The following is a 17,904-nucleotide window of genomic DNA, read 5'->3' on the forward strand; positions in this document are numbered from 1 at the left end:
GATCGGGCAAGGAGTGACGCGCGCTTCCTTGCTGGGGCTTATCGAGTCACAAAATTAGTTCGATGAAGTCCACTTATAGCGGTAGCTTAACCAGAAATTAAATAAAATAAATAAAAGATTGAGTGGAGATACTAATAGCATACGTAAGCACGTGAGCTTCCTTTCCCATTAAGGTAAGACCTTCGGCGACTCAGTTTTACGTTCGACGTCCTGATTCCTGGCAAAAATAAGCATGTCCAGAGGAAGAAACATATTGTAGGACAGCTTGTGGATAGTCTCATGAGTAGGGTTGCCATGTCCACAATAGTCCCGCATAGCAGTACCCAGTCGTTTCAGGACTTGAGGGTGTACCACCGCTGGCCAGAAAGTAAATCATAAAAGATAGTAGAGATGCACTCTGTCAATGATGTAAAGACGTAGTTGCTGCACACGGGGGGCTCGCAACTTGGTCCTTTTACCACGCTTCTTCGATGGAGACACCATGACATGGACGCACCAATGTGTGTATCATTCACCCTTATCTGCCACATGTAGGTGACGGTTAAATTCGCCAGCGGAAGGTGCTATCCAGTTCGTGTAAATCACTGATAGATGCTGGTGACGGCGTTTGACACAGGTGTCCTACATGCTCAGCGTGAACCACCAGCTTTCTTCAGTTTTCGCTCCTTCCGTTTCCTGCCAATCATAGAACCTACTTTTTGACCACTCTTCACAATGGTTTTGTGTTTGCTCATCTTTTCAGAACTGAGCTGAGGATCCAAGATTCGGCGTTTTTTGGCTGATCGCTCGTCCAACTTATCTGCCTGCGGCTCAGTCTTGACTTCAGGCAAAGAAAGCCGTCGCAAACGCTTTGTGGGTCCTCCTGAGGACTGTGACGAAATTAGACGTGTAAGAACAAAGCAAGATACCGGCTAGGCAATACCTGTTGTTTCTCGCGTTGCTGAGCAGCACGCCTCTGGACAACTTGGACATTCTCTATCGAGAATTCCACAATAAGCGTGCTCTTGCTTTTGGCCGAGCGTTCAAATTCCTCCTTGACACGCTTCACTCGAGCCTCGTCCATCTTTTCTTTCTTCTTCTCAGCGTTCAACAAATCCTTCAGCTCGCCCTTCCACCACTCCTCGAAGAGCGACCCTACGCTGGGATTGTTGTTCGCCCACCGAAGAACCCTGAGCGCATCGGCATGTTTGGCCATTTCAAGGAAGCCATACCCCTTGCTACGGCCCTTTCCGGTGACTGGATCTACTCGGTCTTGCTGACGAACGATTTTCGCTTGAATGACACCCGTGTCACGCCCTCCCTTACTCTTCCCTCTCTTTTTATTCTGCTCCTCGTGCTCCTCCTCTTTGATCTCCCCATCAGCATCAGGATCCTCTGTATGGTTCGGTTTCAATAGTTCATCATCGGTCAGTTTTTGGCGAACACCTTCGTTAGCCTCTTTCTCGAAGGTCCGCACCGCGTGTACCGCCAATCTCTTCAGCATGCGCTCGCTCGCGAAGATGGGTAGCTGTCGGACGCTCAGCCGAGTTCTCGAAACATAAAGCGAGGGATTGGAGCGCAGTAGTGCTCGGCGGGAGTTATACGATTGTGTACGCTTCTCCAGCTCCGTCTGACCAAGGGATTCTGCTGCAGGTGTGTTAGGCAGGATGACTGCAAAACGTACATTAGCGTGGTGGCGGCGACCATGACGTGAGTGCCACGTACTGCCTTCTCTGAGGAGATATAAATTCCGCTTGTCGGCCTTCTCCCTTTGTCTTTCTCCCGCTTCCTTGAGCTTGCCCGCTTCGTCCCTGGTCACCGCAAGAATGGCATCCAGCGTCCTACCGTGCAAGACCAGATTTTGTGCCATTGATGCGGAAGGATCGGGAGTGAGGAGAGACGGCAACTTGAATGGATTTTTCTTCGGCTGAAATAGACATCAGCATGGGACTTATCATACACAAGTCAATGGATACACTTACTGCCGCTGCCTTGTCGCCGACCGTTTCCGAGCGTAAAATCTCACTCTGTGCAATGGCCTTGTCCGCGTCCATTTTGTTCCAGAAGCAGACGAAACCTGTGCCTCTTGAACGCCCGCTTTCCGGGTCCATAGCTATACGCGCATATCGGAGGGGGCCGAAGGCACGGAATCTTGCAGAATACTTAGACCAACAAGTATGATGAAGAAGAATGAATAAACGCACAACACTCTCAGCTCGTCGTCCGTTGCCTCGAATGGAATGTTGCGAACGAAGAGAGTCATCCCGCTTTCCGGCGGAGGTAATGTAGGTTTCGCAGGTTCCTGCTCGTCCTCGCCATCGCTATCACCGTCGATCCTGCTCCCGTCATCGTTTTCATCATCGCTGTCCTCTTCTCCGTCCTGATGCACGCCAAGATGCTCGTCTTCGTCATCCGAACCGGTCTGCTCTCCATCGCTCTCGCTTCCACTTTGACCGCCGTCATTCTCACTCCCCGCGTCATGACTTGCCTCCGCCATCTCAACGTCATTGTCACCCTCGCCTTCTGCTTCCATCTTCGCCTTGGCCATCTCCCACTGGTCCTTGCTCAACGCCCAGTCCACAGCGATCACCCTCTGTGCTCTACTCTGCGCGGCGCCCTCTTCCTCCTCATAACCTTCTTCCCCATCCTCTGTCTTCGGCGCCTGCTGCCGCTTGAGCTCCTCCCTCTTCTGTTTCTTCTTCTTATGCTTGTCAGACACCATGCGTTCCGCCATCCCCGCCTGTATTGTCATGCCGTTGCACCCCTCCATGGCCTTCTCCGCGTCTTTCCTGCTAAGCATCCAGACGAATGCGAAGCCTTTGATCCGTGACGTCTTCTCGTCTCCACCTTCAGACTTCACATCTTCTTTCGCACAGACTGCAACCCGGGGTATGTCGATGGAGTGGATAGGGCCAAATGGTAAGAAGATGGCGCGTAGATCCTGTTCCTTGATATCCCAAGGTATGTTGCGGACAATGAGTCGGCTTGCACGACTTGGAGTTGCTTCATTGGGCGGGGCTGTAGCTGCTTTCTTCGGCTTTCGTGATGTTTTAGCGAGGCTATCTAGCCGCTTCTTGAGTGTCACAGATAGTAAAGACCCCTTGAAGACATGTGCATGGAGCTTGTTCACCGCCTCCGACGCAGTCGCAGGTGTGGTAAACAGCGCATGAGCTGCAAAAAGCGCGCCAACTTGGTTTGATTCGATGACTATGACTAGAACAACTCACCTACGCTGTGGCCCCCAACACCTGCATCCGACGTAATTGGCCATTCGACCTTTTCGGCCCCCTCCAACTTCCGGATCTTCTTCCAGAGTGTTTTCGAGTCAATCGAAGCAGGGAGACCCCCAATTACGACGGTGCGGATCGCAAGTGGGTCGTGAGATGCTGGATTTGGGTGTGGACGGGGGACGGAAGGGCGGGGTTGCTTCTTCTCAGACTTCTCCTTCTGCGTCTTGTCCTTGCTCTACGGTGCAGGAATTAGCTCTGAGTAAAAACTAAGTGAACACTGACAACCTTGTATTCCGCCCACTGAACTCTGAGAATCCGGTCGTCTAGTACGATCCCCTCCGCGTTGATTTTGTCGTATGCCGATTGTGCATCTTCTTTGACAGCAAAAGAGACATATCCAACACCCTTGGAGACACCAGAGCCATGTGCGAGAACGACAAACGCAGATCGCACTGGAGCAAGGTCAGAGAAGAGGGTCTGTAGGTCTGTCGAGGTCGCATTGTAAGGAAGATTCGACACGAACAAGGTGGACCTAGGAACGGCGCTGTGCATAAGAATACAGCCCGCGGGGGTAGAGCGACATACCCATGTGTCACTACGGGTGTATCCTCGCCGTCTCTCTCTTTCCGCTTTCCAAGCGGGGATGCCATGATTTTTCCCTGAAATAAAATGACCAGTGTCTGCTCGGCAATTATGCGTTTTTCAGTCCTCCGATCGTCCTCTCTAACTCCGTCACTTCAAGTAATCCGGCAGTGAGTCGAATGTACACGGGCCTTGGTCTTTTCGACAAAAGTCAGACAGTGGAAGCTCAGAATGACAAAGTGTTAGTGACTCAGGGAGCTGCAGCCGCGGGTAGGTAGAGATCGACGATATGTCAAGTGAACGCAGCCTGAGGTAGTTTTGCGAGTTTTGCGTGCAGATCCAAGTCCCGATCGTTAGTTAGGTCGTAACTACCTTATCGGGCCAGCCGAGCGCAGGCGCCCGGTTTGCCTCCCTACTGCCTCTCGCTTTGTAAGCACTAGTTTGACCGAGCTGCTCGCGGGCTCGCTGCTAAAGTCAAACTCCACCTTGCCTCTGAGGCACCCCAGAATCCTCCTGGTTTGTCTATGCCTCCGTCCCAGGCTCCTAAGGACACGCCAGAACAGCACTATCCTCACGCAAGCCTCACCATGCCGCCTCCCCTTCCGGCCAACGACCTTCAAGTGGTCTCTATCGACTCACTTGAGGCCGCACTGGCGAAATTGGCCATCAAGATTTCAGTGAACGACATTGTCTCAGTCATTCGTGAAGAGGAGGAAGCTAAGCGTGTCAAGTTGATTGCTCGAGCGAGCGAGCGCCGTGCTACACTATCCAACCGTAAGCCTTCCGCTACTACTTGTCTGCTCTCCTTCAACCTATCTTCCACAGTCGCTCTTAACCCCCTGGAGCAGCCGTCCGGGCTGCAATTCACAACGACCTCCAAGTTTATTGCCGATCCTCCCAAACCCGCCAAGGCTGATCCGCTAGCCAAAGAACGCAGACGCCGTCTCCTTGATCTTACCGAACAAACGTTCCCGGACGGCAAGGTTCCAGATCCGTTCACACTCACCTAGCTCGCCTTGTCCCAGGATGCCGCCGCTAATCGCCTGCCCTTCGTTCAAGCGTCGTCACCAGCGCTGAAGACCAGACGGACAACCCACCTCAATCCGTCTTCGAAAACGTCTGGTGCCTCTGGGATACTGGCGCTCAGACCTCCTTCGTCGTTACCCACCTACTCGATTCCGTCGTGAGAAACAATCAGGACGAAGGCTCCGCCATCATGGAAATCTCGTGCGCCCAGCCTTGTATTTGTGGCTTGGCGGTCATTAATATTATACTCCAGGTTTCAAGGTGTAAACCAAAGAGTGGATTCAATCATTCATTTTCGCCCTACGCTGCCGAACGGGGTTACATTCATCATTCTCGGTCAACACGTAAGTCTTCGCTCCTACATTGGCTCCTAGTCCCCCCCTCCGCTCGGTATGAAATAGGGAAGACAAAACTCACGGCATTTTTATGATGATGCGTAGGCTCTCCTTAACCGTCTACAATATCAGATTCAGCCCACCTCGATCTGTCCCCAACTTTCTCAAATATTTCCGCAAGCCTACGGTCAGATTGAGTGAGCTGTCTGCGTCTTTTTCCACTCGAAACCACTTGCTAAACTATTTCCATTCGATAAAGCCTGGTCTCTTGGTGCGATCCCTTGGGCGACGAGGTTGTCCCTCTCTGAGGTACAGTATTGAGTGCAGGTTTCAGCCTCCTCTTTTCGTCTGTACAACATGTTCCCCCTGCCTGTCTAGATGAATGTATTCTTTCCGTGATAATAGTTGATTTGTTTCCCCGTATAGCGTACCACTCAGTAACATACTAATAACATGGTGGCTCAGTGATTGGGTGACCTGTAACAAAGACGCACAGAGAATTCCAGAAGGAGATATTCATCTGCCAATTGATATAGTACTGTACCTCTTTATCTGCACATGATCTGATCTGGTCAAACTTCACTCGGTGGGCTAGATACAGTAATAGGTGAAGTGACCATGCCACCGCTACTAACAAATCAAACCTTCACGGGCTAAACCGCTCAGGCCCATACGCCTCTGGATTGAAATAGCTCGTCACCTCAAACTCCTTCCTCTTGATTGCAAGCGAGACATACGTGTGTATGCCCGTGCACACACCAAGCGGGCGGTGGCGCCCGAAGATGGCCTCCACATCCCGCACATACCCATTGAGCAGCGTGTTGCCTCGTGCACGGTGGAACGCCTGCATCCCGCGTGCAACTGCGAGGTCATCTGTACAGTAGTGGCGCACGGGCAGGTACACCTTCGGCAACGGCTGTGCGCACCCTGGTTTCAGCTCGTAGTAAAGCAGCAACCCACAAGTGATATGGTTGTTGTTCGATGAGGGCGACACCAGGTGCTGCTCCTTCCAGTCTGGCATAGCGGTGTCGACGCCCATGACCAGGCGCCAGAGGTCGACAAGCGCCTGTGAATAGGAAGTTAAAAAGGAGACGACAACAGATATATGGCACGTGCAGCCAAGGCGTCATCAAAGTGGGGCCCCATGAGAGATCCCCCGAGCGTCATGAGTCCTTCGAGGTCGGAGAACTTAGTTGAACGCGTCCGGACAGGACCCTGGATAATCCCCCCGAAGGTCGTCGCCAAAACCCCCCCAATTTACAAAAAATCTGTCCGGCCCGTTTTTGGCCGGTTTAGGGAGTTTTTTGTCCGGAAATAGCGACATCCTCGCTCTGGGGACGTCCATTTTAGGCAATTTGTGGCTATTTTTAGCCTTTTTCGGCTTTTTCCGGCGATTTTCCGGCGATTTTTGCCCCAGAACAGTTCCATGTCCGGATAGTACGATGGCTACATGGTCCTTAGGGGGTCCATTTGTCCGGACATGACGACGGCATGAGGTCGATTTTCGCAAAAATCTGTCCGGATTTGGCGACGACCTTTGTGGGGATTATCCAGGGTCCTGTCCGGACATACACCTTGATGCGGCTGTCCTCAGGCGCCCCACAGTCAGTCGCAAGGATCTCGATATCCGGCCTCATAGAAGATGGAAGCGTGTTAAAGTACATAATGATAGCTGCACAGTAGCCCATCAATCTCAAATGGGAGCTGGCACTGCCTGGACTCACCTTTCCATGGAATTGTCAACTCAGCATCCAACGACTTGAGTGCGTGCATCGTAAGCATTTCCTTCGAGACACCCGTCAGCGCGGCCTTGATCTCCGGTAGAAAGTATGCCTTTAGGGTGATGGCACCGGTGTGAGAACAATCAAAGCCTGCATACAGTTGTAAGAAGGAGAAGCGGGATAGTATATGCTTGCCAGACCAAGAAAATATTGAGTAAGATGTTTGGTGCCTAAAGCATTGGTCTGCCCATGCCAAACCAACACCTTGTCCAGCAAGAAGAACCAGCTGAGGTCGAGATGATTCACTACAGGGCGCATCTCGTCGACCATCCTGAGCGCGGCTGATTTCTTGGCGAATAGGCTCTTCTCAATGGGTTCGATCGCATAGCGCACGGTGGTTGAGCCCTCAGGACCAACAATCCAACTGACTTCTATGGGGGTGTGGTCATCGGTCTGTGTCCAGATTCATCAGGATTCGGGGGAGGGACTACGGTATTGGTGGAAAACACACCATATATGATTTGAACACTGGCTTATTCTGCCAGTTTGGACGCGGGCCCATGAACGGCAGGATGCGAACATGGAAAAACAGCATGTGGAGGAACTGGACAGTTACACTGTAGCCCAGGTGCTGGAACATGTTTGCGAGGATGCGGCCGGACGTCTCCCACCAGAAGCGTTCATCCTCACCGAACCTAAGGGTCTGCAAAGCGAGACAGCTGTTATCAACAGCTTGCAAGTGAAACCCATGTAGCTATGATGCTCACCAAGTTCAGGACATCGTAGACACTCTCAGATAGAGTTTTATGGGTGACCGGAAAGACATTGGGGGAATTAGCCGCAATGGGAGAGATGGGGGTTGAAAGGATTATAGAAGCAGCGAGCATGGCTACAAGAGAAGAAAAGTCGAAGAAAGGAAGTGAAAAAGGAGGGTAGGTGAGACTGCACAGTGCAAGGAAGAAGCAAGGCTTTTATGCATTTGAGAAGTGCCCTGAGCGTGTCATGGCTGAAAAAGAGGTCATGACGCTTTGGAGCCTGAGCTTCAATGTCCAACCTGGTAAGGTTTGACCATAAACAAACAGTATTCGGATTGACGGTAAAACAGATATGTGTGTCTAGTGTGTTGCCCAATTAGTTAGGCACATTCACGGTGCTGATGATGATATATCATAGTGAAAGATCAAAGAACCCTGTGCGTAACCGCGGAGAGCAGATGGGAATTGGCGCGGCGGAGGTCCCACCGGAGCAGAATAGCTGCGCAAGTCTTGAGTGACTCGAAAGCTTGATATGCTACTAGTAAGCCACACTCACCATGCCTCGCCAGCGACAGTAAACGTTCGCATGCGTCCCTCGCCATGACTGGATTTCTCTGCGGTGATCCTCAGCTTGAATGTCAGAATATTAGTGTATCAAGGCCTGGTTGGGCGACTCGCTACAAATCTGTTATCGGCCCGATTCTTATCGGTATCGCTTCATAACACCGGCTTCAAACCGGTAACAACAAGCCTGGAGACCCCTTCAACAGAAGCAGTTACCAGAGGGATTTGCCTCGAACCTTCAAAGTCGTCGCCGCCGCTGTGACTGTTCGTTCGACTGGGTAAGTTCTTTTGCGCCAGTTCTTCTACTCTGAAGCAACCGGAATCCCAGGAGAAGCCTCGAGTCGACTAGCATGTGCCAGGGGCTGCTTGACTTCCATGCTTATGGAAGTTCTTGACATCTCTGGTCGATGGATTTGATTGGTGTCCTACAGGCGCTCAGCGCTCAGCTCTCACCCAAAATAGCTCTATGGGCGTCGACCCGTGCATCTAGTCTCGGACGCCTGCCAGTTGGTTTCCCCTTTACTATTAGGGTGGATGTGAGAGGATGGTCCGAGACTACTTATGTACGTAGTCTCGGTTCCAGACGTTCACCCACGGAAGCAACCGACAACTAATATGTCGGAGATCGAAAAAACCATTGCAGCTTCTGTGGTAGGCTGCAATGGTTTTTTCGATGTCCGATATATTGGCTTTCGGCAGCCTCCGAGGTGGAGCCGAGGAACGGCTCAGCACGATCGTCTGGCTTGCGAGACTATTATGTACGCTGCATCAATGTTTCCATTGCAGTCTGTTTATATCCGGCACGCAACCAAGAACACCACGAACGATCGGTGACTGCCAAGATGGTTCCCGTGAAGTAATTTATCCAGCGCCGTCGTTCAATAGGTAAGTGCTTGCCATATGACCGGAGTAACTTCTGAGGGCAGGACGGCCGCAAGATTGCAAGCATGCTGTAACGTTGAGTAACGGCGGACTGGTTCCAGACATGCCGCATCTTTGCGACTTCGACGGAATCCCATTTCCGTCCCTCCATGCATCCTCCATATCTATCTCTGTCCTTCGACGCTCAGCGCTCAGTGCAAGTACATCTGCAGCCAACGTTGCGGGCTTTGGAGCATCTTCGTCATTTCGGCAAGTCAACGAATTGTGGGGAGAAGCAGTATGAGAATTCAGTGAGTATCATACACAATGCGAACCCGATAGTTTGACCTCGGACGCAAGCCGCTTGATCAAAATATCTCCCTGTGAACTGCTTGTCAAAGGCGCTAACCCTATTTCACTTCGTATTTAGTGAACTTTTGGGTTTTTTCCGCACTCATCCGTCATTCTCTGGTTTCTTTCTGACTTTCATCTCATCCATCATTTGGCTTGCTTTTCGCTTCTAAACGTGTGGCTTAGATCGGACCACTCGGTCTCTTCGCAGGATGGCACACCTTCAGGATCTAACGACAGAGCCCTCGAAACCAGACACTGTTGAGGACACAGTCACTCAGGTGGTGTTAACTGCCTCCGCGAGTGACCATCATGCACGAGACTGGCGTTTCTGGATGATATTCGTATGTGTCACGTTCGCGCAGTTCCTTACAGCCTTAGAGTTGGTGCGTCAATTCAAGAAACACTATGTCTGAGAACTCATACCGCGTCCAGGCTTCCGTGACAACTGCTCTTCCGAGTATCGTTGATGCCTTGCACGGTGAACAGTTCGTATGGGTCGGCTCTGCATACACTATTGCCATAACTGCATTCTCCCCTCTTAGCGGAAACTCTGCTCAGGTGCGAACGTTTTCTACTGTCATGCGGAGCAGTTCATAGGATGCTGAGAAAACTGTAGATATTCGGTCGCAGGGCCACCATGCTCGTATCGCTTGTGGTTTTTATCGTTGGCAGCGCGCTCTGCGGTGCAGCAACATCAATGAACTTCCTCATCGCTGGAAGAGGTATGCGCCTGGCATTGGTGTTTATGCACCCATATCTGAATGTCCTTTCGTGGTAAATAGCTGCACAAAGAGTCGGGTCAGGGGGGATACAAGTGATGTGTCAAATCATTGTGTCAGATATGATTCCATTGAGGGAAAGAGGCGTGTTTAATGGCTTCATGGCTATGTAAGTCTACAGATTGGGACTTAGCAGTTCTCATGTTCTGTCTCAGGAGCTTTATTGTTGCGAGTATCATTGGGCCCGTAGTAGGAGGATCACTTGCTCAGCATGGCCAGTGGAGATGGCTATTTTGTACGTACCGGTTTGTCACAGACTCCTGGAGTGATGTTGATGTGTGGTTTCAGACCTTAATATTCCAATCTGTGGCGTGGTCGCACTCGTGGTACTGCTATTCCTTAGGCTTCGCACTCCTCCGGGCGCTCTTAGTGAAAAGCTGCAGATGGTAGACTGGATGTATGTCCATGTCAAGACACTCGTGATATTTATCTGATGTGACCCATCAGAGGGAATCTACTTGTCATCGCCGCGACTACATCAGCCACGATCGGTTTGACCTGGGGCGGAGTACAGTATCCATGGTCATCGGCACGTATCCTCGTGCCTCTCATTCTTGGTCTGTGCGGTCTCGTTGCCTTCTTGGTGTTCGAAGCATTTATTCCCAAACATGCGATCGTATGTACTCGTTCCATGAATGCAGAAGTCCAATTTTCAATTTCTTACTTTGATACAGATTCCGTACGCTGTCCTGCGGCATCGAACTTCTGCAAGTGGTTATCTGCAGATCATCTCCCTCTACATTGCTATAATGAGCCTATTGTGTAGGTTGTTTACTCCTTTCCTTCATAAATTGCCACTGACAGTTCACCGCGAACAAGACTATGTGCCCATATATTTTCAAGCATGCAAGGATGCCTCACCAATCACCTCCGGTGTTGACATCTTTGGCTTGGCATTCAGCATTGCACCGATGGAATTACTCGCGGGCTTTTCTGTAGCTAAGACTCACCACTATCGACCCCAAATCTGGACATCATGGGTGCTGGTCATCATCGGCATAGGGCTCTTCAGCACAATTCATGTGGACACCCCGCTCTCCCATGTAATCGGTTTTGAGATCATCGCCGGAGCTGGCGTAGGCATGATGTCCGCTCTTGCATTCTTCCCCATGCTTGCGCCGCTGCCCGTGGAGTTGAACGCTCAGGCGCTCGCGATGTACATGTTCATCCGCAACTTCGCCAATGTGAGTGTGTTCCACTCGAGTCGAGCTCCTCGTGCATATTCCCTGACCCAACCTTCCTTCTCAGATTCTTGGTGTTACGATTAGTGGGACGGTGTTACAGAATGAGCTCACGAAGCACCTCCCCAGCGCGCTCGCGCAGCAATTCCCTCAGGGTTCGGCGATTGCATACTCCATAATCCCGCTCATCAAAACGTTGCAAGAACCGCTTAAGAGCGAGGTGCAGCTCGCGTTCACAGCAAGTCTGCAGGATGTCTGGCAGGTGTTAATCGGCATCACTGGCTTCGGGTTTCTGTGTAGTCTGCTGATGGAGCACTTGCCTTTGCATACGGGTGTGGACGAGAAATGGGGCCTTGAGGACAGGGATAATGCACGACAACAGTCCCACGAAATGGAGAACAGGATAGGAGCATCGCCGGAGGATTGTAACTCTCTTTGCAATCGAAGTAGGCAGGCATTCCATTAGCTGTCATATACACACATCGTTTTCATCAACAACCGTTGTACTGCACACGCCGAACCATCATCTGCACGATGAACAGTATCCTAAAGGCCCTATAAACGCCGATCCTAATGAGATTGTCTACTTGCTGGTACCAGGCGCGCGTCACTTTTCTACTGTGCTTTCCCTCGATAGGCTTCTGGCGGCACAATGACATCGAGCTGAGCCTATACTCTGTATGTATACGGGATACAACCTCGATAGCCATGACTTTCAAGAAGCGTAGCGCATGTGTGCCAGCGCAGCCCTTATTTAAATGGCAAGGAGTAGCGCAATCATCCTGATTCCTTGCCGATTATCTCCAATCAACGACACAAGTCCTTCAATATCAGTCCCAAGCGTCCTTTCTGTCTGGGTATCCTCCACTTCAAAACCCAATTGTCTGCTGCAGATTCGCTGCCGTTGTGAAGGAAGCGACCACCTCATTGGCATATACGACCTGCACCTGCCGCGACGTCACACTCTGGTCAACGATGATCTCCACAAAAGTGGGCCTTCCTCCTGCCCACTTGAGGTTGAGAGTCATACTGCCCCTGAGGCGCACGCCTGTCAGGGATCCTGAAGGCCATGCATCCGGCAATGCGGGTAGAATGGTGACAACAAGCGGGAGAGATATATCTGCAACATCGGGTGCTTGCACAAGGGCATTCTGTGTCACCATGCAGAGTGTCAGCACGACAGCATGTTCAGGTGATCATACGCACCAGGAGAGCGGCAGGGTAACCGAAGTTGGCATCTATCTGGAAGATCCCATCGTCCCCTGGAGGCCACGAGTACATGCTCCACAGATTGCCCGCAAAATTGCGCTCGATAGCGTACTGAACATTCCAATCATTAGCTGTGGATACGAGCGAAGCAGACGGCGAGATATGTACCGAGAGTTCGAAGTAAAACTCGGTCGCGTTCTTAAGCTGAGCCCAACAAGCGGCGCGCCAAACCTTCTCCCACCCGGAGTCTGCGTCGGGACCCGTGCCGTTCCCGCGATGAATGAGGCTCACTTCCGCGGCCGCTAGCACATCGCTCCTGCTGTAGCTGGTGGTATTGCTCCCCTGAACCGTCGGGTCATACGACGCGACTGCATATCCAGGGTAGAGCCCGATGAGATGAGACAGATGGCGGTGGGTATCGTTCTGTTGATCCATATCGACCTTCCACTCTTGCAGTTGGCCCCACCACCCGATGTGGATGCCCTTGTCCATTTGCGCTCGCTTAGCCTGAACCTCTGTCATGCAAAGTCAGCAACCTTCATAAGACGCATGAAGGGCATTGGATCAAACCTTCTAAGAAGGACGTATTTGTATCACCAGATGCAGTAAAGCCTTTCTCGATAGCATTGAAAAGCTGCCAGATCACTTGTTGTGCATGTGCACATCCTGATTGACCATTGGAGCAAAATGCTGAGTCAGAAATACTTTACGCAAGCGATTAGAAATATTATACCGAGGGTGATAGGAAGCTGTTCCGGCGAGTTGCAAGGGTTGACGACGAGTGTACCATCATTGAAGTGCAAATCCTCGATGAGCTTGTCCAGATGGAACTCGGCGACACCCTACGCGACGCAGAACAAGCTTCAATAACGAGAATTAAGTTCATGGAAAACCGGATCATGTAACCTTTAGAAGCGGCCAGCCTTGAGATCGAAACCATGTGATGTTGTTGGTGTAATCGAAATGGTCCCATACATGTATCATCTGAATGTATTTCAGAAATCAGTTATCCGTAACTGCAAGTAACATAGGCACAAACCATCCAAACCGCAGACTCTGACAGTCAAAGAACGTCAGCGGTATCATGGTTTCGATGTTGCTTTGGAAAGCCTTCGTTGAGATACACACCAGGATAGTCGGCCCACTGCGCAGAATTACCCAACAACTTCATGCCAGTGTGGCCAAAAATCTGATGGCAGTGGTGGTACTTCAGTAAGTATGTCGATAAGAAGGCGAAACGGGTTACATACATTCATCTAGAGGATATGATACGGATGTGCAGTAAGAGATGGGGCGCACTGGTAGGTCCTGGAGGCAGGTCAAAAACGCACCTCGTCGTGAGTGACCCAGCCCCGAGAGATATTATACAAGATTTCCGCCGTCTCTGTGCCGCGTGGTGCCCAGGTGTTCTGAATCAGAGATGACTACCACATACAGTTGTTAAGGCAGGATTTCTACAACATACCTCAATATAATTGAAGACGGGTATGACAACATCCATATTGGTCATCTCTGCAAACCAATAGTTCATCTGCAGGTTGATGTTTGCGTCTTTCCTACTATTTAGCTCACGCTGTCCTCCGACGTCGGCTGGTAAAGTAATGCTCACGATAATCTACCACCGTCTGTCTCAGTGCATCATGTCACGATTCAGAACAACCATTTTACATACCGGCACCCCAAGGATTACTGGATAGCTCCGCCCACTTGCCCTGCAAGTTCGCAGGCAGCGTCCCGCGCGCACTGCTCGCAAGAAGGTATCGTCCGTAATTGAACAACAACCACTCAAGGTACGGATTTCCCACATTGGTTTGATATGCGGCCTTCAGCTCATCCGTCGGCGTCGTGAAGTCAGCGGTCTGTCCAAGCGAAAGCGAGAACGGGGACATAACAGAGGTATAGTCCGAGACATGTGCATCAAAAAGCGAGGTATATGAGACTGACGTGGTGGTGACGGCGGACAGAAGCGCGTACAGCGAGGGACCCGGATCTGTACCACGGAACGAGAAATTGCTAGCGGTGTTCCCGGCGTACATCGAGTAATCCGTATCGCCCACCCAAGTAATCCACGCTTCATGAGCGTTGTCTACGCTCAATGTCGCATTGCCGGCGATGTATGAGCAGGAGACAGTGCTGTTTCCTGTCGTGCGTACGCGTGCGAGAATCTCGTACGACATACCGGGATCTGAAACCTGGCCCGTCGCTTGGAGAGTATCGTTGTCAAAACAGGTGACGTTCGGGATAGGCAAACCGGATTCTGCGGTCACGGAGAATGTATACGTTAGCGGTGGAAGGGGGTCTACTCCAGTGCTGTTCACATATTGCACACACGCCTGGGCAGGATGAGAACAGAAGGAATCACTAGAGTAGCAGACAGTGAGCGGGGCGCTCTTTACATGCGGAGCTAGTAGGTACACACCGATAAAAAGTTGCATTTCCCTGCGTCCATACAGTATGTGCAACAGCCGAGTCTAGGTCGAGCCATCGGAAGTATCCCGAGACCGGTCCCGTAGTATTCATGGTCGTGAGCAAATAGCCCGCTGCAGAGTACGAACCTGTCACAGCACAGATGAACCCAATGATATGTACAAAATGCAGACAGGGGCATGAACGTACCATACGCCCCAGCAGGAAGCATTAGCTCTTCGATATCTGCACGTCGTCGTTGATAAGTTGACAAGAATGCCAGAAAATCGCGCGTCGCGTACTATCAATCGTCCCGTTTAAGCTCTCAAATATCGTCTGTCGGATGGTCTGCATATCTTGCGCCATTGTTGCTTGTTCAGAAGGAAGCTGGTTGCCGCCATTGTACGTCTAACAGTGTAGATGCGCGCCATGAGCAAGCGAAGCAAGGCACATTCCCGTGGCCCACCAAGAAAATGGACAATCGCAATCAAATTTTTGAGTGACGCAAACTACCTACCGGATCCTGGAATGGTCCACCGGACCATAAGGACTCAATATTCAAGTGCATTGTCTCCTGGAAGGTTCCTCCAGGTGTAGTCGCTGGTTCCGATGTGAATACAGAAAGCGGCCAAGTACGCAAGTGCACTCAACCTGCTATATATCCATTGCCAACAGGCAACCACTGCGTCGACCACGAGTCACTTTGCCCGGGTGCCGTATACCAAAGCCCATTCCCGGAAGCAGGGAACCCAGGAGGCGCTGAGGTTGCCATCAAGGCAGAGAGTGCAAGAATCGACCATTGCAATACCGTCAGAACAAACATATAAAACGATAAGCCCAGAAGAAAAGTAACAAGCTGCAGCGCAGAGAGAGCAACTCAATCAGAGAGACAAAGATGCTGGTATTTCACCAGAAACACGGGCACTTCTTCATGGTAGGCGAAGATGATCCCACATGGCGACGAACCAGCGAGTTATCATGCGGCCTCCGTACCGCATGTAGCATCCTCTTCGACTGGGCTTGTTGATCAAGGGGGGATCTCAATGCGAATGAACAGGATTCCGCATCCAGCCCCCAGGGTTGTTCTCTTCTTCAAGCCGACACGTGCTCAAGGAGGGAACTCACCACCATTGTTCTGGCCGCCTTGGATTCCCTCCGGTAGTGGAACGCCTATGGGAACTTCGATGGCATGATTTGGCGTGTAACATAGAGGATACTGTGGCGTCCAAAACGACAGTGGTCGTAGGAAGCTAGGCAGGGTTTTGAAGTATCCCAGTAAACATAGACCAAGAGACAAGACCTCCATTGCAACGTATTCTCGGCTTCATACAGACGTCCTGAGGTGCACCACTACTGTTGTCGTCGTTCCTGTCGTCGTCAGCGACGCTGCTGTGTACGTCAGTTCGTGAGCCCGCCTCGGTCGTAAGCGGTCCGGGCGGGCACGTGTCTAATAGACGCCCACGAATATTTTCCGTTCTCCTCCGATGTATCTCCCAACTTGAACTCACATGTATGGGCTCCACTGAATGTGGGGCTACTGTTTTTGAGAATCTGAGAGTTAGCCCATGGGATATCGATTGCGTGGACGCACACGTCACTTATGGTGAATGGAGAAGTCCTGAAGGGCTTCAAACGGTGGCTTGGGTTCCCGCAGAGATTGGCGTTTTCGCGAAGCGGAACACATGGTGTAACACTAATTATCCCCTGCCTCGCGTTCCTCATTAATATCCCATCGCAGAGTTGACTCTTACCCGCTGGCAAAACTTGAGCACGCGTGCCTTGTGTTTCCAGGTATGTCTCATTCCCCTATCATGCTAACACGCGCAATATCAATGGGCATATTTCTAGGAGCAGGCTCCTAACTTGTTAATTTCTTGAGCTCGCCTTCTGCCTTCATCCGCCGGACCGACGAGCCATTCTGATATACACGAGGTTCGATGTGAGTATTGTCGAAGTATTGAATGACTACTGGTAGTTCTATACTCACAAGGAGGCTCATGCGGGCCCCGGTGCCGTTGCATGCACGAGTAATTGCAACTCGTGCCAGGGCGAGCCTGACCGACCGTGCAATGCGTACATGGTTGTTCACACCATGCCGCATGCATCGACTATTTGCAACATGCATCGATAAAGCTCTCCAATGTCCATCATCCTACCGCTCACCCTTCCGCTAGTTCTTGCATTCCTGATACCACCGTGTTTGCACATTCGGCGTAATATGGGCTATCTGAGATACCTTTTCTTTGGCGCCACGCTGCATTCAGATTGCATGATTCCCATTCCATCATCCGGTCACTTCGTCTGAAGTTTGCTCTACTATCTGTACGCAGATCCTAAGAGTGCGTCTTATCATCCCTTCACTTTGCGCTGCTTCCTAAGCTGAGCTTCCTCGATGTGTTCCTCGATGTGTTCATTTATCTCCCGCGACAAAAATAACACTCCAACCAGACGCGATAACACATCTCGCCGCTTTCAGCACGAAACCCACCTCGGAACGTCCACTCCGCGCAGTCATCATACCGACATCAGACCGCACCTTCACATTTCCGACATCTCTTCCTTGACATCCAGTCATCGACGAGATTCCAGGCTACATCCTTTCCGTCTCGCGCACGTTCTCCGCAACGAGTTCGCGCCGGTGCATTTCCGTACGCGAACCCCCGAACACTCTTACGCGTTTCCATCAGTGCCCTCAGACCAATTCCATGTCAATGTAGCTGTTGCTTCTCAGACGCTCCGTTGGCAAGTCCTGATAGCATCGTCATCACCGTTGTGCTCCGCCGACCCAGGCTGATGCCTGTCATCATACGCAATTTGGAGAAGTGCACGGACCATGGCGCCACCAAATCACGTCACTCAGTGCCGGCATCCATCTTTGTATTTCGTACGTCCTGTTTCGTAAATACCTGCGAGCCTAACTGG

General features: G+C 51.2%; 5 protein-coding genes across 5 annotated transcripts; 2 read left to right on the forward strand and 3 right to left on the reverse strand.

Moving 5' to 3' along the window:
• Positions 1-507: 507 nt before the first annotated feature.
• On the reverse strand, positions 508-3,859 carry SCP_0602750 (Uncharacterized RNA-binding protein; the record flags this gene model as incomplete). Its single annotated transcript, XM_027759409.1, has 9 exons — positions 508-621; positions 696-869; positions 923-1,650; positions 1,705-1,906; positions 1,962-2,130; positions 2,184-3,150; positions 3,207-3,444; positions 3,495-3,741; positions 3,795-3,859. 9 exons carry the CDS (start codon positions 3,857-3,859, stop codon positions 508-510), a joined length of 2,904 nt encoding a protein of 967 aa, XP_027615210.1.
• Positions 3,860-4,315: 456 nt separating this feature from the next.
• SCP_0602760 (hypothetical protein) lies at positions 4,316-5,460 on the forward strand (the record flags this gene model as incomplete). The annotated part of the gene is made up of 6 exons (XM_027759410.1): positions 4,316-4,565; positions 4,617-4,785; positions 4,851-5,018; positions 5,071-5,161; positions 5,258-5,349; positions 5,412-5,460. The coding sequence occupies 6 exons, from the start codon at positions 4,316-4,318 to the stop codon at positions 5,458-5,460; spliced, it is 819 nt and encodes a 272-aa protein (XP_027615211.1).
• Positions 5,461-5,798: 338 nt separating this feature from the next.
• SCP_0602770 (4-O-dimethylallyl-L-tyrosine synthase) lies at positions 5,799-7,760 on the reverse strand (the record flags this gene model as incomplete). The annotated part of the gene is made up of 6 exons (XM_027759411.1): positions 5,799-6,218; positions 6,727-6,824; positions 6,877-7,023; positions 7,074-7,326; positions 7,385-7,576; positions 7,641-7,760. The coding sequence occupies 6 exons, from the start codon at positions 7,758-7,760 to the stop codon at positions 5,799-5,801; spliced, it is 1,230 nt and encodes a 409-aa protein (XP_027615212.1).
• A 1,856-nt stretch (positions 7,761-9,616) lies between these two features.
• On the forward strand, positions 9,617-11,833 carry SCP_0602780 (Efflux pump FUS6; the record flags this gene model as incomplete). Its single annotated transcript, XM_027759412.1, has 10 exons — positions 9,617-9,790; positions 9,840-9,965; positions 10,024-10,129; positions 10,190-10,295; positions 10,342-10,421; positions 10,475-10,583; positions 10,634-10,802; positions 10,861-10,948; positions 11,006-11,370; positions 11,435-11,833. 10 exons carry the CDS (start codon positions 9,617-9,619, stop codon positions 11,831-11,833), a joined length of 1,722 nt encoding a protein of 573 aa, XP_027615213.1.
• Positions 11,834-12,236: 403 nt separating this feature from the next.
• Positions 12,237-16,288, reverse strand: SCP_0602790 (glycoside hydrolase family 95 protein; the record flags this gene model as incomplete). Its single annotated transcript, XM_027759413.1, has 21 exons — positions 12,237-12,518; positions 12,574-12,687; positions 12,745-13,091; positions 13,147-13,242; positions 13,310-13,418; positions 13,483-13,560; positions 13,616-13,632; positions 13,705-13,765; positions 13,827-13,832; positions 13,908-13,985; positions 14,042-14,127; positions 14,186-14,191; positions 14,249-14,319; positions 14,382-14,399; positions 14,551-14,937; positions 14,996-15,131; positions 15,193-15,228; positions 15,285-15,390; positions 15,500-15,582; positions 15,634-15,741; positions 16,108-16,288. 21 exons carry the CDS (start codon positions 16,286-16,288, stop codon positions 12,237-12,239), a joined length of 2,406 nt encoding a protein of 801 aa, XP_027615214.1.
• Positions 16,289-17,904: the final 1,616 nt, after the last annotated feature.

This window comes from Sparassis crispa, assembly GCF_003851025.1.
Source record: "Sparassis crispa DNA, contig_000005F, whole genome shotgun sequence".
NCBI lineage: Eukaryota > Fungi > Basidiomycota > Agaricomycetes > Polyporales > Sparassidaceae > Sparassis > Sparassis crispa.